This window comes from Eleutherodactylus coqui, chromosome 5, assembly GCF_035609145.1.
Source record: "Eleutherodactylus coqui strain aEleCoq1 chromosome 5, aEleCoq1.hap1, whole genome shotgun sequence".
Classification (NCBI taxonomy): domain Eukaryota; kingdom Metazoa; phylum Chordata; class Amphibia; order Anura; family Eleutherodactylidae; genus Eleutherodactylus; species Eleutherodactylus coqui.
The window spans coordinates 91,653,452-91,679,511 of record NC_089841.1 but is presented as its reverse complement, the minus strand read 5'-3'; the positions used below and the strand labels follow the sequence as shown (position 1 = coordinate 91,679,511).

At 43.3% G+C, this 26,060-nt stretch overlaps 1 protein-coding gene across 2 annotated transcripts; it reads left to right on the top strand.

Annotated features, from left to right (window-relative positions):
• Positions 1–297: 297 nt before the first annotated feature.
• On the top strand, positions 298–24,004 carry AGGF1 (angiogenic factor with G-patch and FHA domains 1). 2 transcript variants are annotated; one of them, XM_066602858.1, is made up of 14 exons: positions 298–603; positions 1,515–1,602; positions 3,683–3,864; positions 5,266–5,397; positions 6,937–7,122; positions 11,726–11,987; positions 15,271–15,382; positions 15,464–15,515; positions 15,986–16,087; positions 17,704–17,869; positions 19,810–19,892; positions 21,679–21,806; positions 21,988–22,087; positions 23,742–24,004. In XM_066602858.1, the coding sequence occupies exons 1-14, from the start codon at positions 379–381 to the stop codon at positions 23,934–23,936; spliced, it is 2,013 nt and encodes a 670-aa protein (XP_066458955.1). In that variant the 5' UTR covers positions 298–378; the 3' UTR covers positions 23,937–24,004. The 2 variants fall into 2 exon arrangements, with proteins under 2 accessions (XP_066458955.1, XP_066458956.1); XM_066602859.1 differs by lacking the exon at positions 11,726–11,987 and adding an exon at positions 9,262–9,328.
• The last annotated feature ends 2,056 nt before the right edge of the window (positions 24,005–26,060 follow it).

The window sequence follows — 26,060 nt, the reverse complement described above, 5'->3', positions numbered from 1 at the left end:
CCTTTAAGGGGTTAAAGGGTACCATGTGGGCGTGGTCATTAATATGGAGGCGGAGCTTATACGCATCATAATTCTAACTTTCCCTGAAAGCTTTTCTGAACATGTAGAGACTCTACCGTGCAGGAAACTAGCGGCCTCCCAGTCATAAGAAGCGCACCTGTCCCTCCAAAACCACCATATCCCCCCAACATCCCGCCAGCACCGTGCCGCCTCCTTCTTTCCAGACCCAGCTAGTAGATCACAGATTAAGCCTCTGTACCACGTGAATTTCTTTAGAAGTCATGTGACATTCTACGTCACAACTTCTTAGCAGGAAGGTAAAACTAGTCGCTATGCAGGGAGTACCGGCCAGGAACGCGATGTGAGTTTCCCGGTGTTATGGCCGATCATGGAGAGGGTGCGGACGAGGCGGCGCTGGGGGCTGCGGAGGATGAGGACGCCGCACAGATCCCGCAGCCATCGGCTCTGAGTTGCAGAGTACAGGCTCTGGAGGAAGAACTAAGGAACTGCCGGGAGGAGCTGCGCCGCATCCAGAGGGAGCTGAGCCTGAGCCGGAGGCTGCACCGCACCGCGGAGACCACCAATCAGGAGCTGCGGACACAGGTGGTTACCCCTAGCAACCAATCAGAGCGCGTCCTTCATCGCCTAACTCCCGCTGAAACATGAAAGCCGGCCGGTGATTGGTTGCTGTGAGCTGTACACTGTGTATGTGTGGCGATTGTAGGCGATGTCGCTAAGCAACAAAGCGGGAAATTACAAAAAACAAGTCTGACTGCGCATGATGGAATGCATGTGATAGGCGGTAATGCACAGTGCAAAATCACAGAGATATGTCTGCTCACCGCCGGCTCACACAGCGGTGAAACGTAGCGTTATACGCATTCGCTCAGGGCTCCTGTCTGTTAACGCATGTGTGCGCACATACTCCAAGGCCGTGCTCACTTCAGCGGATTTGGATTGCGGATTCTGTGATTGCCGTCTGCGTTAAACTGCGGGCATTGAAAGGCATGCGTTTTCGCTTTTTAATTCACACTCGCGGAAGAAAAATGGCGGCACACTCTATTTTGCCACAGAATTCATGTGGATGGCCGCCATTGTTGTCAATGGAGACCGTCCGCTGCAGCCCATATGCTAAGCGATGGCACAGGAAATACGAGTAAACAGGAAAAAACTGTACTGCGCATGACCGCCGGCCAGCCGCCACAGTAATGGTCCGACTGCTCAGACCATCACCATTCCTGAACATCCTGAAGGGGGGCGGCAGTCACACATGCACCCCACTGCTATCCCCAGGGGTCCCATACCTAGATTCATGCAAAGTCATCGCTACGTGTTGTGTTTCTTGTCCGTCTGCACGTCCTCCTAGCCCTACAATGGGGCCGCATGCTGTCGGTGCGTTAGCAGGGATGGCCCCAAGTACGCTAGCATGCTTTGGCTATGTGGGTTGGGGTTTGTCTGCAGTGTCCAATGTATATCTCTATATGTAATGACTCGTCTCTTCTATCTTTTATCAGGTAGAGAAGCTAAGTAGAGAAATCCATGAAGTCCATAAACCGGAGAAGGTTGACCAGGAAGTGCAAACAGAGGAATATTCATGGTCAGGTAAGCATGGGTGACTACCATGACTACCACGGTCTCACTACCACTATTACCTGATAATCAGCATTATTTTATTAGATGTTACTTGTAATGGTAGGCAGTCTTGTGTGCACTGAAAGTTTTTCCCCCCAGGGTATGCGCCATTGTTTCTTCTCCAGATGTACCGCTGACTCTTAGGTCCAATGTCCACGGAGAAAATAGATTTATTAAATCCGCGCGGGTATCCCTTACGCATGATCCGCGCCCATAGAGAATCATTGGGTACCCACAGATAATGAAGTACCTGCGGATGTCAGGTTTTCCCCAGCGCAAGGATGGCGCGTGAAGGAAAACGCCCACAGCATGCTCCATTTTGTGCGGTTTTCCCGCTTGGATGGCTTCCACGGCTTCTATTAAAGTCAATGGAAGCCATCCGCCCTGCAACACAGACGCAGCTGACAATGCGTCCGTACCGCAGGAAAGCAGGAATTTTAAAAAAAACATGGCGCATGCGCCCTGCACGCCGCCAGAAGAAAGAAGATCCGGCCTGTACAGAGGAGAGCCCCGCAGCGGCCAGACAGGTGAGTATAATGTATTTTCTGGCCTCGTGTCTGCGGGCCAGGTGGAATCCGCTGCACAATTCTGCACGAGGAAACAGTGTGGGTCCGTGGACATGAGGGCTCATGTCCACGGGGAAATTATATTTAACAAATCCACGCGGTTCTCCTGTGCGTGAAATCCACATATCTACATCCCATGGGAAAACATTGCCCACCCGCGGTTAATTAAATAGCCGCGGATGGTATTTTTAGCCACTTGCAGATTTTATGCGAGGGGGGAAAAAAATGCTGCATGCTCTGTTTTAATGCGGATCATGCGCGGATGGGCTCAATTGTCCTCTATCTCAATTGATCTCCCGCATGCAAAAAAAGACAATAGCGCATCTGCTGCGGAAATCCGCGTGTCCGAAATATGATGGTGTCATCGGACGTAGGCATATTCCTACCATTCAATCAAATGACACAATCAGCAAAGCTCTATCCAGTGCAGGTAATTGATGTGTTTTATTTCAAGCACACCTGAGGCAACTATTGAAGTGGTGACAACGGGCCAGGCGAAAGGCTTGTGGATGGGGGTCCCAAGTCCATCAACAAGGATAGGTCATCAGGGCAAATAGCCTGGAATACCCGTTTCAATGTGGCAGAGGATTGTTACTATGGGGACACATGATCCTTAATACTATTGTTTGTCCCCATACAGATTGCATTTGTAGGCAGCACAGCGTATATGTAGCATTTGCATTGAAACCATTCTTAAAGGGGTTTTCCAGTCACCAAGTCACTTTTTATCTAAGCCTATTCTTGTATAGCAATCGACTCGATCAACTCCTCCAAATACCTTTTTATCTTGTTTTTTTTCATGCCTTTCTGCTATTGCATGCTACTGTAGCGCACTGCTTGTCTGTTTACATGCTCAGACTCAGTGATGTCACTTCCTCCTCTTTTCCACTTCAGTTCCCATGAGCCCTCAAGCTGCCAGCACTAGACACGCCCACAGTACACATGCTGGCCAGAGACACGCCCCCTCCTCCCCAGATTTGCATACCCCCTTCTTCCCAGAGCTCCCTTTTGTAAAAGCTGCACGTCCCTTCTTTCACCAACTCTCTTGGGCTTCAGTTGCAGCGTTTGGCTGATATTGTCGGCACATGCGCGTATGGGACACCCTTTACAAGCGCTGGGCAGTGAAGGGTTGTATTACTGGGCATGCGCAGTCCATCAGACCTGGCATTCTGACTGGACATGCCCAGATTGTGAAGAGACTTCCTGCATCTGTAGCGCTGACGTCAGAGAAGACGTCTCGACAGGAGTGAAGCTAGAAGTCTGCTGAGAATCCGACCTCTGTGCACGAAATGACAGAGGTCGGAACGTCAGCAGAAGCCCTGAAAAGGCTGCTTCTCCGCTCTTGTGATCGGCACGACAGTGAGACAAACAGCTGCATCTTCATAGGGTAAGTATATTGTAAAGCGTCTTGTATGTGGATGCTTGTGTATAACATGAAATATTGAATTTTGCCCAGAATAAGCCTTTAACCTATTTTTTACCAGATTACTACTATTACCAGTCTTCCTATGAAAATCACACCCACACTGATGCCCATGAGGTGAAAGAAAATGATGTCAATGAGTCCACTATAGAAACATCACATGCTGGGGCAGACGATCAAGAGCATCAACCAGAAAGGAAAAGTCCTTGTGAAGAAAAAGAAGAAGAAACAGATTATTCCCAGGTAAGGAGTTGGGAGGTAAACCCAACTTGTAGTGGCCTCTGCATAGGGAGATTAAAGAATTTGTATATCGCTTTACTCACCTCTGTAGCCTCCTTTGTCCAGACATGTCTTAAAGGGTATTATAGTTTCAGCTAATGTTGTTTTTTATAATAAAAATGTACACCATTTTTCAGTATAAATGATCAATTCTATGTGGTTTTCAAGATCTTTATTTGCTGTCATTCAATAGGACCCTGACCTCCTCCTTATGCTCTTTAATATTTGTTCTGAGCTGTCAGCTGTGTCTGCCCAAAGAGACCTAGTACAGAACATCCAGATGTCTTTACAGGCACTGTGGCATTGGTAGAGGCGTTGTGACCTCTCCGTGCCCATTTGTCTTATTGGGGCATAAGAATGTCATACAGGATGCTCATTAACCATCTAAAAGTGGCAGAGCAAAAAGCCAAAAAGAGTGGTTACTGGAACCTTCTGGGCCTAAGAATCATTATGGACAGATTATTTACTACCATAGTGGTGTCTCTTTTAGTTACTACCATAGTGGTGTCTCTATAGTTGCCTGAGTATATTGAAAACTGGGGTTTGTTTTGCAGTTTTGTGTCCTCCCTGTGGTTCATTAGGTTGCACACTTGAAACATATTGATTCCTATGAAATTTGACCTAGTGTATATTTAGGATGGAGCGCTTTTTGTGAACAGCTCTGCAAAATATGTGGCACAACTCGAAAAGTCGAGTTTTTCAGCACTTTTTTTTTTTTATGCTGAAAAAGCCCACCTCGACTTATACTCGAGTGAGGTAAAAAAAACCAAAAACCGCATTACTCACCTTCAAGCTGACGTCTGTGTCTCCGGCTCAAGGGTCTCCCCGGCGGTGCGGCAAGCTGCTTGAGAATTCTCCCCGCTGTCATCTTCCTGATCAGCTTTGAATTTCCCCGCCCTCAGTGCTGTGTAAGTAAGTGTTGTGGTTGGATCGAGCGCCTGCCAATCACAGCCAGTGCTTGATCATTCGGTAAATGACATCACTGAATGGCTGTGATTGGTTTATCAAGCGTTGGCTGTGATTGGCTGGCGCTCGATCCAATCACAGCGCTTACGGCGGGGGAATTTTAAAGCTAAACAGGGAGATGACAGCGAGGAGAATTCTCAAGCAGCTTGCCGCACTGCCGGGGAGACCATCGCGCCTGGGACACAGACGCCAGCTGGGAGGCGAGTATGGAAGTTTTTGGTTTTTTTTCTTTTTACCTACTATATACTCAAGTATAGCTAGGCTTATACTCGAGTCAATAAGTTTTTCCAGTTTTTTGTGGTAAAACTTATTGACTCGGCTTATACTCAGCTCGGCTAATACTCGACTATATACGGTAAATAGTGGGAAATATATAAGTATTCTTCTTGAACTTTCTAGGAAAAAGAAGGAACTTCACTTGCAGAAAGCTTGAGAGCAACAGCCGAAGCAGCCTTGTCTCAGACTGGATTTACCTATGATGAGAACTCGGGGATGTATTATGACCACAGCACTGGCTTTTATTATGATTCGGTAGGTGTCTTACATACAGGGCTTCACTTTACATTCATCTAAAGGAAAATTTACACTTCCTTTTAAAGGAATTGTACACTTGGGAACTATTCATGGGCTATCTGCAGGTGAGGTCAACAGTAGTAAATCAGCAGCGTCTGCTGCCCTGGATGCCCGCTGATCAGCTGTTTTACAAACCAGCTCGCTGGTGCACTGGGCTGATTTCTGCAGGAAACAGACAGCTCTGTTTCCACTATAGAGGCCAGGCTTGTTATTACAGGCAATGGGAACCTTGCCTGTAATACTAAGCCTGGCCACCATAGTCTGCTTTCTGCACACATCAGCTCAGTGCATGAGCACACTGGCACCTTGAACAACTGATCAGAGGAGCTCTTAGGTGGCAGACCTCCATCACTTTACTACTGGCTGTCTAGCCTGTGGATAGGCCATTAGTAGTTCACAACTGGACAACTTCTTTAAGTGAGCACTGCTCTTAACGACCTTAACGACCGCTGATACGCCTTTTGACGGCCTATATCGGCGGCCTATGTAGTAAGAGATGGCGAGGTGACTTCTTCATACAGCGCGGCATTTCTGACAGCGGAATTTAAATCCCACAAACGATGTTTGGGGTCCCCTACAAAAGGTCCCCCCCTTATAGGCCCAAGGGCTGCCTTAGCAGACTGCCTATCAAGCCATCCCCATGGGGTGGCTTGATAGACTGTCAGATTGCAGTATGATGTAATGCTATAGCATTATGTCATACTGCAGGAGCGATCAAAGCATTGCTAGTTGTGGCAGTAATAAAAGTTTAAATAACCCCCCCTCCCCCCCCCCCCCCTTTTGCCATATCTAGAATTTAAAAAAATCTAAACCATAAAACAAAAATACATATTTGGTATCACCACTTCTGTAAAAGTCCGCGCTATCAAAGTAAAGCATTATTTAACCCGCACAGTGAACGTCGTCTGAGAAAAAGCATAAAGAATGCCAGAAATTCAAGTTTTCAGTCACCCTGTCTCCCAGAAAAATGCAATAAATAGTGATCAAAAAGTCGTATGTATTCCGAATTGGTACTAACGGAAGCTACAGGACATCCTGAAAAAATGAGTCTGTGCACAACGACATCGCCATAAAATTAAAAAAGTTATTGCGCGCAAAAGATGGCAGCAGAAAATAATTTTAAAAAATTAAGTCTTTAAAAAGTAGTAGTACAGCAAAAGAAACCATACAAGTTTGGTATCGTAGTAATCGCACTGACCCATAGAATAAAGTTATTATGTTGTTGCAGTTTGTGCGTCGTCGAAACAAGATGCACTGAAAGATGGCAGAATGTCGTCTTTTTTTCATTTTATTCTACTTAGAATGTTAGACGGTCTAGCGCTGCTTCAGAACCCTTTCTGTATATTGCCGGCCTCTGGGTTCCCTCCAAGCTTGTGGAATGCCCGAGAGCTGTGCTGTTCTACAATCACCCGCTAATGCTGCTGTCCATGTCTCCGTGCATTGTGGATGTAGTTGCCATTTTACTTATTCTTGCTCTTCATTTTTCCTCCCCATAAGGAATCTCAACTCTATTATGACCCTTCAACTGGGATTTATTACTACTGCGATGTGGACAGTGGTCGCTACCTGTTTCATTCAAGAGTGGATCTCCAGTCATTTGTGGATCCAAACACTCAGCCAAGCACTGAGAAAAAGACGAAGAAAAAGAAACGTGAGCCCATCAGCCAGCAAGACGATGACAAAGTCAGTAACCGTCTCTGTTCGTTTACAATTACTTGAATGGTGTGCTGCCTTTAAATGATCCCTCTGTCTTTTAATATTGGACTTGGATATTGATGACCTATCTTCAAGACCCCCACCGACCAGCTATTTGGAAAGGCTGTGGTTCTCAGGCCTCTTCGCTGCATACCAGACACAGCGCTGTATGTTTCTTAGAGGCCGTTCCTGGTATAGTAGTTCAATCCTATTCACTTCAATGGGACTGAACTGCACTTGGGCCACATAACAAATGATTGTGACATTACTGGCCTAAGAGGGAACCGTGCTGCTCCCCTAAGCACTGTGGCTTCTTCTAATAGCTGATTGGTAGAGGTCCCTAGCCGGACCTCAATGAATCATGATATCAATGACCTATTGAGGATAAGCCATCAATATTTTATTCCTGCAAAAACCCTTAAAGGTAGTTTTACAGAAATGTAGGGAATTCCATAAAATGCAATTGCCTAATGTAATGTATTACTGTGGAAAGATGTAGTTCTATAAACAGTAGATTAGGCAATTACTATTTGTGCAATTCCAAAACAACTTCTGTAAGGCTGGGCTCACACGAACGAATTTGAATTCGTAATCGCCGGCCACGCTGAAGATCCGCAGTAAAACATGTTGTCATGGAAGGCATGTATTTTGAATTTTCCTTCACACACGCAAGCACGAATTGTGTATTCCACAAGCGGAAGAAAAATTGCGACATGCTCTATTTTAGCGCTGATTCTGCGTGGGCGGCTTCAACAGATGTCTATGGATGTGAGCAATTCGCAGCCCATACACACAATTAACATTGCGTATGAGCAGCAGTAACGCTCGCAACTAGATAGAAAACTGGAATGCCAGCTAGAGGGGAAAGAGAGATTGATCTTCCGCATGGACGATATGCTGTGCATGAACGTACATGTGTGGGGGGAAACGTGTAAGTACCTCTGGTTTTGTCATTTTAACACATTTGCAGCTATAGTTAAAACAGAAAATTGTTGGATAACTTCTTTAAAGGGGCATTCGTATCTTTGACCTTTATGGCGTATCTACAGGCTATGACATAAGTTGATAGATGTGGGTCTTGGGTCCAAGGCCCAAGCCGATCTCAATCCTGTCCTAGCTGTACGTAGTGATCGGGAGTGGAGAAACAGTATCACACAGCCCACTTGGCTGTTTCGGGACTCCCAGCCACCATGGTATACACAGGGATATTCTCATCTCGCCCATGATGGGAATGCCCCTTTAAACCCTTGTCATTTGCCTGTGTGACTGAATCTGATGCTTGTGCAGTAATTGTGTGACCATGTAGACTGTATTATTTTTAATATCTTTTTAATTAAAAGTTGGGCTCTCCCAGTTGCATGTGACCCAAGAACAGCTGTAGATGACTTTCTCACAATACTTGGCTTAAATTAGGGTTACACCTCTGGGCTTTTGGATGAAATAAACATTTGGTCATTGGTACAGATGTAGCAAAGCTTTCATTGATTGTGATAACTTTCCACACGTTATCTTAATCCATTAAATCTGTTGTTCTCTTAACACAGCAAACCCATCATAAAGCAACTCAAAGCGTGAATATACTGAAAGTTATCATAACTCATTAAAAGTGACATTAGTCTCTTGATATGTCTGTATGAGCTCTATTTCAGTACATAGTATGAAACAAGAGGAGCATAGAGACACCCGGGTAATTTTGATCGCTGACTGTCACGAGGTCCATGTCATGCTCCGCAGGATGATGGTTCTTCTAGAACAGCTGCTTCTGTAATTCATTACATTGAGGCCCACACGAGTGTATGCGTAAAACATTTTACCGCTGTTTGAGCAGGCATATCGCTGCGCAGTCCACTCTGATGCTTAGCAACATTGTGTATAAACGCTACACACACGCAATGTAACTGCGCATGTACAGCATTTATTACACCCCTATAGAGAAAAATGGGGCCCTATCACTTGTAACACATGGTAAAATAGAACATGTTGCGTAATAAACGCAAGTGTGAGTAGATCAATGAAAATCAATGTACTTATTGACTCCATTCACGACGCATTGCGCGCGCGTAAAACGCGATGAAATTACGCTCGTCTGAGCCCCGCCCTTATGTTGACTGTTAATCCTGTCTTTAGGTACAAAACTTGACAGAAAGCTTGGTTGACTTGAGGATTTCTCCGTATGGATATTCTCCGTACAAAGGTAGAGTTGATTTATTTTACTGTTTCCTGAATGGTAGGTGGATACTAGGGTTTTTTGCTACAGCTTCTCCATTCCTACATTATCTAACTTTTCCATTGGATGAAAAGTTATTGCAAACAAGTAACGCGTGCAGGCGACAAACTGGTAGCTGTAAATATGTTAGTGAAGGTATGGGAGCTACCTTGTCACCATAGAACCCGCTTCTGGGTCCCCCAGAATAACCATATTCTGTAAGGCTAACTTGTGGATAATGCTGTATTCCTGGTGCCTATTGAAAGGAATGGTCGGCCATGTCTGCTGCGAGGGGTTCTAAGTGGTGGAATATTTAGAATGGTTGGCCATTGTATCCTCCGTAATTCATGGTCCTATACTTTTTTACTAAGCAGAGGTTCATTATTGTTGAGCTCCATGATTGTAATATCACTTCATATACTGTAGCTAGCTGTGCTTCCCACAGTTTACTAGATGAAGCTTTTTTTCCCCACCTTTTATTTCATCGTTACATGGATAACTGTGTTTAACATTATAGATCTATATGGTTCACCAAGATGTAAATGAAAGGATCTCGTGTAGCTTGAAGATGATGGTGTTATATTCCACCTGCTGACAGGTAGCAGGTGATGGTGGTGGAAGTATTGCACATAAGTCAGTATAGCTGAAGAGTTGATTATATCATTCCAGTTATGTATGTCAGTGTTTCTAGAGGACCTCCGAACAAGAAATGTGTGATATGGACATTAGCCCCCCTATAGGTACGCCAGCCTGAGAAAGGAGTTATGCCCCATTTACATGGGATCTAAACGTCATCTGGCATCTAAACGAGCGCATGACATCACCTCTAGTTGTTCGTGCAGAAGGTTTAAACGGGCAGATCATCGCTGAGAACTGCTCATGTCTTGCTCGGCGCTTCACATTCTATGTGCGACACTGAGCAGGGAGCATTTAGACGTAGCAAGAAGTGAGCAAACCAGCAATTGTTTTTATGCAGGCTGAAACTGAGCGACAAACAAATAGTGCACAACGGCTCGCCCTTTAGAAGTACGATATCACAGATTTTCGTTTGAACGAATTTTGCACGACAATCATTCCGTGTAAATGGGTCATTAGAGTGATTTACTCCAAATTACTTAGATGATCGACTCTTAATACATTTCATATGAATTGAACGGTCTAAAAGTTAGAAAATAAAAGCTGCTATTGCTATGCAGAAAGTTTCCGCAGCAGTAAAATCTGTGCCAAAAACTGCATCATTTACTAATGCAGCGGAAAATCTATAGCAGCACAATTCTTCCCTAATGCTGTGGATTTGGGTGCAGATTTCACCCTATGCATTGCAAATCCGCAGCAAACAATTCACATGCTGTGGATGTAAAATCTGTAGTCTAATTCGCTGTGGAATCCGTGCAGATCTTTTCCACACCGTGGGGATGATATTTGTTACATCGTATCACCATGGCTTGTACTATGAATGCTGCAAATTTTCTGCCCCTACAAACCCTAAAAAGTGCAATTGTGAGAGCAGGAAGTCCTATTGTTTGGGCAACCATATGACACCAGAAGCCTCTCTGATTTGTATCGAGCTGTAATATGTGGTCTCTACTATACATATGCCACTGCATTTTCATACACTACATAAAGGAAATTGTGGCATGATCATCTAGATGCTGCATGTACCGAGGCGTTGCTGCTAGGCGAGAGACTCTCCATGCATACAGCAACTGTCAGCCTGTATTAGGGAGCCATATAGCTGTACAGCCCCTTAGGAAATTCAAAGTTCATGGGTCTTCCGGTGGGACGGAGAACTAACTTCACCTTGAGTTTAATATTGTTTTTCAAAATAGCCGGCCAATAAAGATGCTCAGTGTTGCAGACCGTTACGGAAGCTTCTTCTTGCTCAATATTAGGAAAAGTATTAGTTCTGGAGAATTTTTGCTCTAAAAGTTTCCGGCTACAAATAGTAAGTCTGGCCGTACAATAGAGTTTAGTTGTCTTTATAATAATTTCTTGCAGTTGGTCCCTTTTTGTGACCTCAAAGACCACATGCTGGGTGAAGCCAGATATCTGTCAAAAACTTGATCTGAGAAGTTGGGTGCAAATGTAATTTTTGACAAATGTGCCATAATTAATGACCAATTGGTGCCAATGTGACGTTATGTTGTCACCTCTTCAATATTCAGTTCTTTTGCCAACACCCAGATCTTTCAGAGATCTCCTAATCAATGGTAATTTCATCCAAAAGCACAATTTTATTCAAACCGTCTATGAACGATAACTCCTCCAAGCAAATGTAGTTGGTTTATTGACCATTTTGTGCTCTGGGAAAGCTCAACTTTCAATAAATTAGGTTAAGACAACAATGTATTTCTTCTATCCTGAGTGTTGTCAATTTTTCCCAAGGCGTCGGTGGAGATAAGAACATCGTCTTCCTGTAGCGCAGCGTGCGACTCAGTAAGTCCATACAACAGGGAAGAGTCCGGCTGCAGAAATAAGAAGCCTAAGTTGATCAGAGACTGTATAGACTCCAGTACCAGAGACAGCTCCTCCTCGGCAGATGACAGCGAACCCGAGGAAGGGGAGCTCAGTGATTCTGAGAAGACCTCCAACGATGAAGACGCGTCTAGTGCAAGCAGTGCCTCAACTCATAACTCTGACGTTGAAGGTGACCTGACTTGGGCTTAGTCATTTAGTTCATGGGTTGTCAGTTGTTCGATTAGGGGCACATTTATCAACAATGGTGTAAGAACGACACTTGACAGAGATAACAATAGGTTTTCATAGGATCAAATTTCTCAAAGCAGCAGGTGTAGTGGACACAATTTGACACAACCATCTAAAATCTAGTTCTAGTCTGGTTTTTGTTTTTTTTTAAACTAATTTTTATTGACATTTTTCATGGTGTACAAACAGGAGCAGAAAGTAATAATGATCTAAAATTATAAGATCAAATCAAAGGATCAATCTATGCACAAAGAAACGTGCCTAGCTCCTACTTACATTATACAATCCCTAATTTTAACCATTTTTATAGAGAAAAGAGTCAACAAAAGAGAAAAGAAAAAAACAATAATGAAAACTCATAACTATTAACTATCTCGCAATGTACCTCACCAGCGATCAATTATATTTTGTGACACCTACAAGTAATTACACAACTTTTATGCCACATTCCATTTGGTAAATGTGCGCTCATATTTTTTTATTCTGGTTTTAGGCTGCAGATATAAAGGGTTGACCCTCCTTTTTAATTGAGAGATATATATATATATAGTAATTATCTATGTCTGATTTCATATACATGGGGCAGCCAAAGTGTTGGAAAAAGCATTGGGATTGCTAGATTTTAACATCCCCATCTTTCGATCCCCCTAGGAGGCGACCATAGCTAGAGATGTCTGGCAACCTATTATTCCCCTCTTAACAACTATGTAAACTGAGTTTTCCTGAAGTTTTGAAAACTTTTAGGCTTTGTATACATTGCTGCATTACAGATCCATATTGTATGAATCCTTCAAGGAGCTTTACTACCAAAGACATTTATCCGTTGTCCACAGTATGGGAGATGAATGTCTGATCACTGGGAGTCTGTGACTGCTGGGACTCCCAATGATCCTGAGAACTGTCACTGTGAATGGAGCAGTGCTCGTCACTTCTGTGGGACAGGTGGAAATTGATGAGCATGACTAGCTCTGTCCTTACTATAGAAGTGAAGGGTGCAGCAGTCATACATGTACACCTGCGTTCCATTCACCGGGGCATTCAGGGATAAATGTCTAATGTAGCACTTCTACCCTATTATGGACTCATACTGAACTACCGTGTGTCTCTGATATCATACAAAAGCGCATTCATTTGGAATGCATGAGGGGGGAAAAAAACATACCAAGCTCTGATGCATTCTGCATTACTCAGTATATCTATGAAACCACAATACGACGGCATGCGCAGTGATTACGCAAATCTGCTGCTGCTAAGAAGGGTGTAAGAAAATGAACTTTTTGCATGGATATCAAGCATTAGTACTCATGGATGATGTCCTACTCCAGAAAACTGGTAAGTTCTTCATTTGCAGATGCACAGTTTATTTTATCTTTCCATGCATAAAACTGCTGATGAAAGAGTATGCCTCAATGCTTTAAGTTTCAAGAGCAGTACAAAAGAGGCAATTGGAAGCAAGTTATAGGGGTTTCCCTGGACTTTTACTACCGATTGAAATATCTTCAGGATAGGTCATCAATAGGTGATCGTAGGGGTCCGCTATTCAGAAGCTCCACTGATCAGCTGTTCTCCGGGCCACAATCAGTACAGCCAGTGCTGGAAGTCGATAATGCTGTCAACATTGCAGAAGCCCAGGTTGGTACTGCAGGCACAGCTCCCATTGACTTCAATGTGCCAATGTTACCAACCCAGGCTGCTGCAGTATTAACACTTTCCAATCCAATTTTGGATTCAGGGTTTCCTAAAAGGCTTTCTCTATTTGCTGTTATGCAACGGTGCCATCTGCTGGCTAAAGACAGTGTGTGTGCGCCAGAGAGGCTCTGACAGCAGAGTGGCTGGCAATAGACGGTAAGAATACCATCGGATGTCTTCTGACATTGGATCTGTACAAGCTTCAATCAGAATGTAGAAAGACGTCACAGTGGATTGGAAAGGGCTAACAGGTGCAATCTGCTTCCAGCGCTGTTGGCAATAGCTGCTATTTGGTGGGGATCCTGAGCGTCAGACCCCTGCTGATTAACTATTGCTAAGCTATCTTGAGGTTAGGTTATCAATCGTAAAACTCCCAGATAACCCCAGATAATTCCTTTAGGCCACCTGAACACGGGCGGATTTACATTGCGGAATCTGGAGCGAGCGTCCACCTCTGGATTCCATGGCAAATGTTGCCCATAACATGCTATTAAACGCTTTTTCCTCTACACGAACGGAAGTCAATTGCGATTTTACGCACTAAAGAGCACCATAGAGGTCTATGGGAGGTGTGCAAATGCACACAGATGTATGCGCAAAATGCTGAACATACCTGCGAACACCGGCACTTCACTTAATAGCCATTAAAATCAGGGCAGGGTGATTTCCCCTGCCCATGTGCGGTGCGTGCACAAATACTCATAGTATTTAAGCAGGCACATGTGCAAAATACACTGCAAAAAAGTTACACAGGAGCCTGACTGAGTCCTTACTGTGTTTCCAGGGTGTTTGTACTTTTGTATTTGATATACATGTAATTGCACATCAAAAACTGCATGTGTTTTACTGTGAAATATCTTGCGTGTTTTTCAATCAGCATTAAAAACAAAGTAGAAGCGCCATGGAAATGTGGTAAACCCATGATTGCAACTCCATGTGCGAACGCAACCTATATGTCAAGTTTGGCTTGACCTTATAATGGCTACCAGGTGGTGCCCTGTAATAATGGCACATGTATAACTGGGTCTCGAAGAATGGCTGTGAAACTTGTAGACTATGGCCTTCTGCACACGGGCAAAAATTCTGGGGCGGAATTTCCCGCAGAATTTCCACCCGTGCCCGCCTGCACAGGATTGCATTACAAAACGCAATCCTATGCAGACGGCTGCGATGTGTCCGTGTGAAAACACACGCGGAAAACAAATTGCAGCAAGTTCTATTTCTGTGCGGGTCTCGCAGAGGCCCGCACAGAAATGTCATTCCCGATGCGCCGGCTGCGCTCTGCGTATGTGACGGCTGGGCGGCAACCGGCACCTCGCAGAGCAGACGTGGACGAAGGTGAGCCGCACTGGTCGGTGCAGGGGCGCGGGTCGGATCCCGCTGCGAGAATTCTTCAGGAGGCCTATTAGTCAGAAAGTGGCAAAAATAATATAAGTAAAGGGTAAATAAACTTCAGAAAAATTATGTACCTATGCAGACGGATCCAAAACTGTTCTGTGCTAACTGATATGTTCTGTTCTTTGTGACTTGTGCAGACACTGAGCGAATCTGGCCTCCGTGTATTCGAGTGATAGTGGTAAGGTCACCAGTGCTACAGAAAGGATCCCTCTTTATTATAACTGCAGAGAAAAGTGCCACCATTGGAAGGTGGGTACAGCTAAAAGGAAAGTGGTACAGAATTATTTTTTTTTTAGGTAGCATCATGAAACACGTTTTTTTGCTTTGTAGGGAAAAGAACTTGGGTCATGACATTCGTATTCCTGAGGTCGGTGTGAGCAAGGCAAGTACACTTTATATAACTATTGTGGTATGTTGTTATCACAGCAACTTTAAAAGTAAATACCATTTTACTGTTACTAAATAGAATTATTCTTTATAAATTGCGTCATTTTGCAAATCCTTTGCTTTACAGTACTTGTACTAATCCTGCGGTGCAGTCTGTTTAATTGTACAGAGCTGCATTCACAATGCTACAGGCTTCAATGCTGAAATCTCCCAGCATTCCTAGCTGACTTGCTGTGATGATCTGCATTCTAGGAGATGTTGTCTTTGCAACAGACACTCTATAGTAACCTCATGTATAACTGTCCATTGAATGATATGGACTCGCCTAATCTATTCCGGGTGTTGTGTCTGTTAATAAGCTCTAAACTGTTTTAAAGTAGCAAGCAGCAGATTTCTGACTCCTTCCTCCTATTCGCTCTCCGTAGGATAAGCTGAATTTAATTGTATATCCTTATTATCTTTTAGTTTCATGCAGAGGTTTACTTCGAGCACACGTTGCAGAGCTATGTACTCGTTGACCAAGGCAGCCAGAATGGCACAATTATTAATGGCAACCAAATTCTGCAAGTAAGTTCATCTGTTCTACAATGATAGAAACTTTCCGCTTCGGTATAATGGTGATGCTCAAATAATGTTCATCAATGCAGCAAATAAACAGGGTGATCCTAATTGAATCAGCAGTGTTTAGAGGGCTCTACTGAAAAAACTTTGGGGCAGAACCCATTAAAAGTTGGTTTACACTCTAGTGGGGTATGGGGTTTAGATTTCTTGAAGAAGACAAAAAAAAACAACAAATGTTGCCATCAAAGAAATATTTGGCGCTGCTGAAGTGTAAGATATAGGAGTATGTCACAATTAATGGCTAAGAACCATCCACTATAGTTTGGGACACAATTATGTTTACGGTTTTTCGGTGACTTCTCATGTTTATAAAAAAACTTATAGAAATGGTACAATGTTCCTGTAGATATGGTGTACAAAGAAATGGTAGAGTTGGAAGGGACCTTCAGGGTCATCTGGTCCAACCCCCTGCTCAATGCAGGATTCACTAAATAATCCCAGACATATGTCTGTCCAGCCTATGTTTGAACACTTCCATTGAAGGAGAACTCGCCACTTCCTGTGGCAACCTGTTCCACTCATTGATCACCCTCCCTGTCAGAAATGTTTTTTCTAATATCTAATCTGTGTCTCCTCCCTTTTCAGTTTCATCCCATTGCTTCTAGTCTTTCCTTGTACAAATGAGAATAGGGCTGATCCCTCTGCACTGTGACAGCCCTTCAGATATTTAAAGCCGGCTATTAAGTCTCCTCTCAGCCTTCTTTTTTGCAAACTAAATATTCCCAGATCCTTTAACTGTTCCTCATAGGACATGATTTGCAGACGGCTCACCATCTTGGTATCTCTTCTCTAGACTTGCTCCAGTTTGTCTATGTCTTTTCTAAATCGGGGTGCCCAGAACTGGACACAGTATTCCAGAAGAGGTCTGACTAAGGAAGAGTAGAGGAGGATAATTACCTCACGTGATCCAGACTCTATGCTTCTCTTAATACGTCCCAGAATTGTGTTTGCCTTTTTGGCTGCTGCATCATATTGTTGACTCATTTTCAGTCTATGATCTATTAGTATACCCAAGTCTTTTTGACATGTGCTGCTGTTTAGCCCAATTCCTCCCATTCTGTATGGGCTTTCTTCATTTTTCCTGCCCAGATGTAGTACTTTGCATTTCTCATTGTTAAAAACCATTCTGTTAGTCGCCACCCACTTCAAGCTTTTCTAGATCTTTTTGAATCCTCTGTCTATCTTCTCTAGTGTTGGCTATTCCTCCTAGCTTTGTCTTCGGCAAACTTGATCAGTTTCCCCTCAATTTCCTCTTCCAGAACATTTATAAAATAGACATGCTCTTTGGACATGTTCCTATCGATATGGTACAATGTCCGCTCCTTGGACATGTCCCTGCACAATGGAGTGGTATTGAGTGTTGTTCTTGATAATTTTTAAGGACCCTTGAGGAATTTAGACAATACAGACTTTTTCTCTACCAATCTTGCTAGATTAGTAGGTCTCCTGATTTAAGGGTGCATGTCCTTAGCATGTAGATCAATAACCTAATATGTCATGTCAGTGGTATACACATGTACGTTTCCTTGAATAAAAACTTTCTCTGTACTCTTATGATGCAGCCTAAAATTATTTGTGAGCCGGTTGTGATACATCATGGAGATGAGGTCAAGTTTGGAGAGACTGTACTTTCCTTTCATGTACACCCTGGCAGTGAAACCTGTGATGGCTGTGAACCTGGACAAGTCAGAGCACATCTGCGGCTAAATCAGAAAGAAGAATATTCTGGTAACTTGTACTTTTTATTTTAAAATAAGTTCACATTGATCTTTAGTGTGAGCCAACCAGCCTTTCCATCCAGATGCATTTTTGGAAAATTCAGATGAAAGCCCTAGACTGAAGCATAGGCTTTAGGGTGGCTTAACACGAGCGTGTTTTTGTGTGTACATAGGTGCGCACCCATATACGTGCAAAAACACGCATTAATGCAGGTCCGTGCATTGTTTTCAATAAAGCCGCAGCTGCAGGCCCTGCATTCTTTTTCAGGGAAGGGCTTTACATATAAGCTCTTTCCTGAAAAAGAAAAATGTTAGTGTAAAAAAAAAAATACCAGTAAATAAAAAATATACTTACCTGTGTGCCACTGCTGTGACCCTCGCGGGGATGAAGAACACATCTGCCGCATGCATTCCCAATAGTTAAAGGGGTTGTCCCGCGAAACAAAGTGGGGGTATACACTTCTGTATGGCCATATTAATGCACTTTGTAATGTACATTGTGCATTAATTATGAGCCATACAGAAGTTATTCACTTACCTGCTCCGTTGCTGGCGTCCTCGTCTCCATGGTGCCGTCTAATTTCAGCGTCTAATCGCCCGATTAGACGCGCTTGCACAGTCCGGTCTTCTTCTTTTCTGAATGGGGCCGCTCGTGCCGGAGAGCGGCTCCTCGTAGCTCCGCCCCGTCACGTGCCGATTCCAGCCAATCAGGAGGTTGGAATCGGCAATGGACCGCACAGAAGACCTGCGGTCCACCGAGGGTGAAGATCCCGGCGGCCATCTTCGCAAGGTAAGTAAGAAGTCACCGGAGCGCGGGGATTCAGGTAAGCACTATCCGGTTTTTTGTTTTTTTTTAACCCCTGCATCGGGTTTGTCTCGCGCCGAACGGGGGGGCTATTGAAAAAAAAAAAAAAACGTTTCGGCGCGGGACAACCCCTTTAAAAGAATTCCCTGCTGCTACATCTGCCACATCTGTGACAGATGCAGCAGAAGAATTCTCCAATTCTCTCCCGCAGCTGTCACACGTCAGCTGCAGTAGAGGATTTTGCTGCCAGCAACCCCTTCAATTGATTTCAGGGAAGGGCTTTAAATATAAGCCCTACCCTGAAAATCCAGAAAAAGTGGTTTAAATAAACAAAAAAAAAAATACATACTTACCTCCCTTCGGCTGCCGGGGCACAGCCGCGTCTTCTCCTGTCCCCGGCTCTCTAGTGCTGATCTATCAGCAGACGGGGATTTAAAATCCCCTCCTGCTGAAAGAGCTGTCTGTGATTGGCTGACGTGCTCAGCCAATCACAGGCAGCTCTCGCCGAATGAATGACTATTACTTTTGTGTGTGAAATTTGTTGCGTATTTCCTTTCATGGGAATTTATAGGACTTTTCAAAAGTTTCCTAAATTTACATGAAAGGAAATAAACAACAATTTATGCATTGTGTATTTGCATAGTTACAATTCAGTAACGTATTGTGTTCCCAGAAACCTATTTTATGTTCTAATTAACTTTATCATAATTAATCATAATGGTGATGAAAAGCTTGATGTTACCATTTAAATTGAGTAAATGTATCACTTTAAAAACATGAGTCCTATGGAGGAGTTGCAGTCTGAGAAAATTGAGGAGTCTGTGGTTTGTCTTACCAACTCTACAGCCCTGTGTCCGGGAAACCTTATGGGAACGGAACCTGGTCCACTGAAGGTTGAAGATTGCACATTTGATCTCCCTTTCACTAATAAAAGCCCATGGTTTTGTCCAGGATGGCATTCGGATGCCGTTTTTGGCAATTCAGATGGTACGTCAGGCCAAAAAAACGTGGTGGGCTTACACTGAAGTCCATCGTAAACCTAGCCCAAGACTTCCTGAATGTAACTTTACCTCTTCATCTGGCTGCAAAACAAATATTAGCTATAAAAGTGAAATGTATTCACTGTGCGTTATTTATATCATCAGCTGGACCCGTCCTCAGCAAAGAGGAAAAAGAAAAACTAAGACGAAAAGGGCTGAAGCAAATCCGTGACAAATATGGCTTACAGGTGAGAGGAGTGGGTGGCATCTTGTATCCACTCTAGAAATAACTATGCTTCTTTCCAAACTACTGACTGTTCCTTTCCTCAGGGATAATCTGCTAAAGAGGTTATCTACCTGCAAACTATTGATGGCCACAGGATAGGTCAGCAGTAGTAATTGGTGGGGGTCCCGGGTGGCAGATACTCACTAATCAGCTGTTCACTGAGCGAGTAGCCTTGTAAACTGAGATGGTTTCTGCAGGAAGCCAAGGGCTCTGTTCTTACTGTAGTGGCCAGATTGGGTACTGTAGGCAAAGTTCCCATCACAGTAAATGGGAACTATGCCTGTAATACCAAACCAGGCCACTGCAGGATACAGTATAATCAAATACTATAGTATACAATTATACTGTATGAGCGATCAAATGATCGCATGATCAAGTTCCATTAGAGGACTAAAAAAAAAGTTTTTTTTTTATTATTATTATTATGGTAAAACTCAAAGGATATTTAAAGTTTACCCCCCACTTCCCTTTTCCCATATTTATAATTATATAAGAGAAACTATTTGGTATTACTGCATCCATAAAAGTCTGATTCATCAAAGTTATGCATTATTTATCCCATTGAGGCCTCATGTCGACGGGCAAAATAGCATTTAAAATCCGCAGCGGATCACCCGCATGTGGGTCCGCATCCCATAGGGATGCATTGACCACCCGCTGGTAGATAAATACCCGCGGATGGTCAATAAAAGTGATTTTTTTTTAAAATGGAGCATGAAAAAAAATGGACATGCTCCATTTTCGTGCGGGTCTCCCGCAGGCTTCTATTGAAGCCTATGGAAGCCGTCCGGATCCGCGGGAGACCTAAAATAAGAATAACTTACCCGCAGCGGACCGGGCAGTTCTTCTCTTCTTCACGGTCGGATCTTCTTTCTTCGGCCCGGCGGATGTGCGGGCGCATGCGCTCGGCACGCGAGCACATCCGCCGGCCGAAGAAAGAAGATCTGGCCGTGAAGAAGAGAAGACACGCACGGCCCACAGCAGGTGAGTATATTCTTATTTTCAGCCCTTATGTTCGCGGGGCAGCAGGGACCCGCTGTGGATTCTCCATGTAGAATCCGTAGCGGGCCTGATTTCCCCTGTGGACATGAGGCCTTAGTGAACATTGTCAGAAAAAAAAGATACAGAACGCCAAAATTGTGCAGGAAAAAAGTAATAAAAAACCATGACTCTTATATGGTACCAATAGAAACTGCAGGTCGTCTTGCACAAAACGAGCTCACACAGCTATAGCGAAGTAAAAATCAAAGTGTTCTGGCTGTCAGAAGATGGCGACAGTTAATCCATTTTTTTATTTTATTTTCTAAAAGTAGTACAGCCAAAAAAATCAATAATATAAACTTGGTATCGTAGTGATAGCACTGACCCATATAATAAAGTGATGTCATTTTTTTCAGAAGTGCGTATACCGTAAAAACAAGACTCCTCCCTCCCACCCCCAAAGATTGCAGAATTACGTTTTTTCCTGTTTCACTCCACTTTAACATGTTTAAAAGTGTTTCTGTACGTAATATTGTGCATTAAATGGTACCTTGCCCGGGAAGGGTTAGCTGCTGAGCCTACAGGTAAAGGAATACTGCTGCGGCTTAAACTGTACTTGGAGGTACAGTGCCATCAGAATAAGTGGGTTATAGTGAGTGTGCACTTTTCTACTACATCTTAATTGCCAATCCTCTGAATACTGTTGATGATACCAGGAGTCTTTCATCATATGGATGAATGTTGTAAAACCTTTTGTATTATTTTAGGGTGTTGATTATGAAAATAACAAAATGTTGAAGAACTCAAAGTACAAGGACCGAGCCGGTAGACGCCGTAAAGTGGTGGGAAGTGAAGGCACCTTCCAGAGGGATGACGAGCCAGCATCTGTACACGTGTACGTATGACAGTTGTAGAATAATAATAAAATATATATATCACGAGTTGCAATAAATGTCAGTAAAAATCTATACTAAGACTGATGCAGGAAATGTTTATATATTTTACATGGCTTGAAAAGTTTTACACATTTGGCGAATTACCATTTGAATTTCAACAGTAATTTTTTTTTCCTGCAGAGAAATTAACGATAGTAACAAAGGAAGGAAGATGTTAGAGAAGATGGGATGGAAAAAGGGAGAAGGTCTTGGCAAATCTGGGGATGGAATGAGAGACCCAGTAAGTTGTCGAGTATGCTCTTAAAATCTGAAGAGGCGCTGTGTTGTCTATCACTAAGCCCTTTATTAAAGAAAAGAGGCAGCTTGTATGAGTAATATCCAGGTTGTAGTTAGTTTGGGGGGGACCTTGAATTGTGACTTTAATGTGCTATTGGTATAGGGGGAAAAAAATGCATATTTAGGTATGCTACCATGTTTACCCGCAAATAAACCCTTGTCTTCTATTGCCCCCCCAAAAAAGGAAAGGGTCTTATTTTGGGGGGTGGCTTATACTTTCACAGCAGGCTCGGTCCAGGTCCTCCTGAAGCTCCAGCACGCTTGCTTCAGTCTTCGGCCACCAACAGAAGATCACTTCCTGGTTACAGGATTCTTAAATCCCGCCTCCAGGAAGCGATGGCTCTGGTTCTCATGGCCGAGTAGCGCTTGAAAAGCCAATCCAGCTTCATGGAGGCGGGGTTTAAATTGGCTGAGTCACCGCAACGTCCGTTCATACATCCCTTGTGGAGACAGAATTCATGAACTGCCGAATCGGCGACTCAGCCAACTCATAAACTCCGTCTCCATGAAGCGATGGCTGTGATTGGCTGAGCCAATCACAGCCATTGCATTGTTTCATCGAGCACTGCACTGATTGGCTGAGCAGCACTTGAAATCCAATTAGAGCCATCTCTTCCTGGAGGTGGGACTTATGAATTCCGTAACCAGGAAGCGATCTGATGTTGCTGGTCGAGGACTGAAGCTCCAGGGAGCAGCGGGAGGACCCGGAATACAAAGAGATTCAACAAAACCTGTTGATTTCAGTGTCTACTATGTAATGCTTCATTTCTCTGCGGACCGTGATCAGCTCTGCCAGGGACTAGGGATGTTTTTTCCTGTAAATGGGGCTCCGGCTATAGTGAAAAAGTGTGTAATTAAAAAAAAAAAAGTGAATGACCCCCAGAGGTCTTATATGACGTTATGGGGGTCATAGATGGTAAAAAAAAAGTTATATAAATAAGTAAAATTTTACAGAATAAAATAAAAATATATTCATAAGAAAGAAAATGACCCAAAGTAACACCAACCAAAACAGTCGCCATATGCGCCCTGTAATTCAAGACCATGCAGATTATATATCAGAACATTCGAAACTAAATGAGAAAGCCGTTCCCATACTTTATTTAAGCGAAAATTTACTAATTAAAGAAAAACTAGTATAAATGTTAAGAAAAAAAATTTAGGGGAGGGAGTCGGTGTAAAAGATATTTAAAAAATTGCCCTATATGTCACGGGAGGAAAAAAAACAGCAAAAATAATTTTGGTGGCTGATGGAAAAAAATAGGGCAGTAAAAGCCCCACCTGGGTAAAATTCCTAAAAAGTGTCTGGTCCTTTAGGTACAAAACAGCCTGGTCCTTAAGGGTTAAGTTTTGGTCTACTAGAGTGTAAATGTTGCCCTACATGCAAAAGAAGGCTCTGTGTTTAAACTGTAGCATGGACAGGAGGGTTTGTTTGTATAGGAAGTAAAATCAAATACGTCTGCATGGTTGTATAGTGGAGAGATGTAGAACATGTACATGCTAACATAGGTTACTACCTTTTATGTATTGGCTGATTCTAATCACATCTGCAGACATTTGCATACTATAATCTAATAATTCTTTGTCTTATTGGCCAGATCCACCTTCAGCTGCATAAGAAGCAGGCAGGTCTGGGAGCGCAGAACTCTTCTTCTTCCATTGATTGTATTCCGAACTCTCAGAACCAGAAGAACTGGGAGAAGGCACGAGAGAGATATGCAGAAACTTTCCAGGATGCCAAAAAGAACGATACAAAGAAAGCCACTTGTTGGGTTAAGAACTCGGCACAATAATATGAACTGATTGTATTTAATTCTGTATTTGAGGTTTATTTTATAAAAAAAAGATACAATTTCTGAGAGCTGAGACTATATACTTGGAAGGTTTGTCCTGCGGCAGTTCTCTGCAGATCAGCTGCAGTGGAAAGTGCTTTTCATCTTAGAAACTTTAGTGGGAAGGCGTTCAAAGTTACAATGAAGGAGTTGCATCTTTTAAAAATGTGAGTCCCTTTTACTTCATGTGAGCCCTTAAAAGGTGGCTGCATGAACGGGTCTGATTCTGCATGCAGGAGACCTGTAGCGGATTCTGGCTGTGAGCCCAGCCGGTTACCCGGCATACCTGATTTCTCTGTATTGCTTGCCAGAAGTCAGTACAGGTTTTTTTTTTTTTCGTTTAGATTTCCCACCTCATCGCTTAGCGATGACATGGGTACCCACAGCCTATACACAATGTTAATTGCATATGGTCTGCGGGTCAGACGCTTACATTGACTTCAGTGGAGGCCATCCACGGCAAAATAGAGCATGCCAGATTTTTCTTCCACTCACGAAATACACAGTTCTTATCCGTGAGTGTGAAGGAAAAATCGAAAGTTCATGCCTTTCAGCTAAGGATGATTTTCAGGGAAGGACTTAAATTTCAAGCCCTTCCCCGAAAATCAGCGCCGCAGGGGTTGCCTGCAACCCACTGCTTTCAATGGGGCTGCTGCAGCGCTGACCGCATTGAAAGCAATGGGATAGAATCCTGGATTTTTGCCAGAGCTGTGACAGAGGATTCCTTCATCCGTGCACTCCTCGTGGGGATGAGGCAAACCCCTGTCACAGCTGTGGCAGAAGTCAGTGATATACTCCCTATGTTTTCAATGGGGCTTGTGCTGCTTCTGGCCCTAATTGAAAGCATTTAGCGATATTGCAGAGTTGTTTTTTTTTGCGCTACGAGGCGTATTTTCTCACTCGCTCTCACAGCGCAAGAAAAAAAATCGCTAGTTGGTAGGCACTCTTAATGTTACTTTCACTTTCAAACAATCCCCTGATGCTTAGCCCTCAGCTAATGCTGTGCTGATACCATTTCTGTCTGCTGGGTGGACAGTGAAAATATTATCTTGTATGCTCACTTACATAAGCAACAGACAATAAGTATGCAGTCAAGAGGCTGAACTATCATCTTCATTACAACTGTGTGACAAGAGCCTCTAATCATTAGCAGTAAGGTGTTTCTGGCCTCCTGATAACAGCACACATATTACCAGCCCCTCCACATGACGTTCTAGTAGTGACCCCCATATGAGAACATTTAAGGTTTGAAATTCTCTGGGGGATCACATGACTCAACTGATGGGAATTTTTCACATAAAAAGGACTAACTAAACAAGGTAAGACTAGCTCACTTGTATATCTCGGGGGGCTAGCTACATAATGAATGAAAACAAATTCGGGGGAGTGCTTCTTCATGTTTGTATGACTGTTGCAATGTGTGTGAGCCTTTTCACAAACACTATTCACTTGTTCCTCTGCCGCAGGTGTCTCCCTAAACTTTTCCCTTTATGCAAAAAAAAGGGTTGTGGAATTTCTTGCTCCACAGGCGCTCAAGTGATGCTGACATCGTGAAAAGCTGCAGTCGCAAAAACTTTCATTTCAAGGCTATATATATATATTTTTTTATATACGGGTTAATAGGCTGAACTGGATGGACAAATGTTTTTCAAAATTGCAGTTTTCAGGGTCATTTTTTATCAGTAATTTTTTAAAATAATTTTAATAAAATTAAAAACTAGGATGTGTGTTTAAAAAAAAAAAAAAAAAGCCATGCTCTAATGTCCCTCCCTATTCAATTTAAGGGGTGGGAAAAAAGTGTGGTAGAAAAGACCATGAATAACAGTTGGGCTCTATTGTTATAATAAGAACTCCAAATCCCCGGTGAAGCCACAGTGTTAAATGGTAAAATCCTGCCGTATTTCCAGTACTTTGGTGGTGACCGTGGGAAATGTCTCTTTAATTCAATGTACTTGGTAGCGTAAAAATCAGTGGTTTCTGGTAATTTAGCAGGAAGCTTCATGATGTCACCACATTGCTTCCCAATGTTTTAGGAACTGCTCAGGATTCTCTATAATAAGGAACGTTCACCTTATCAATTCGCAG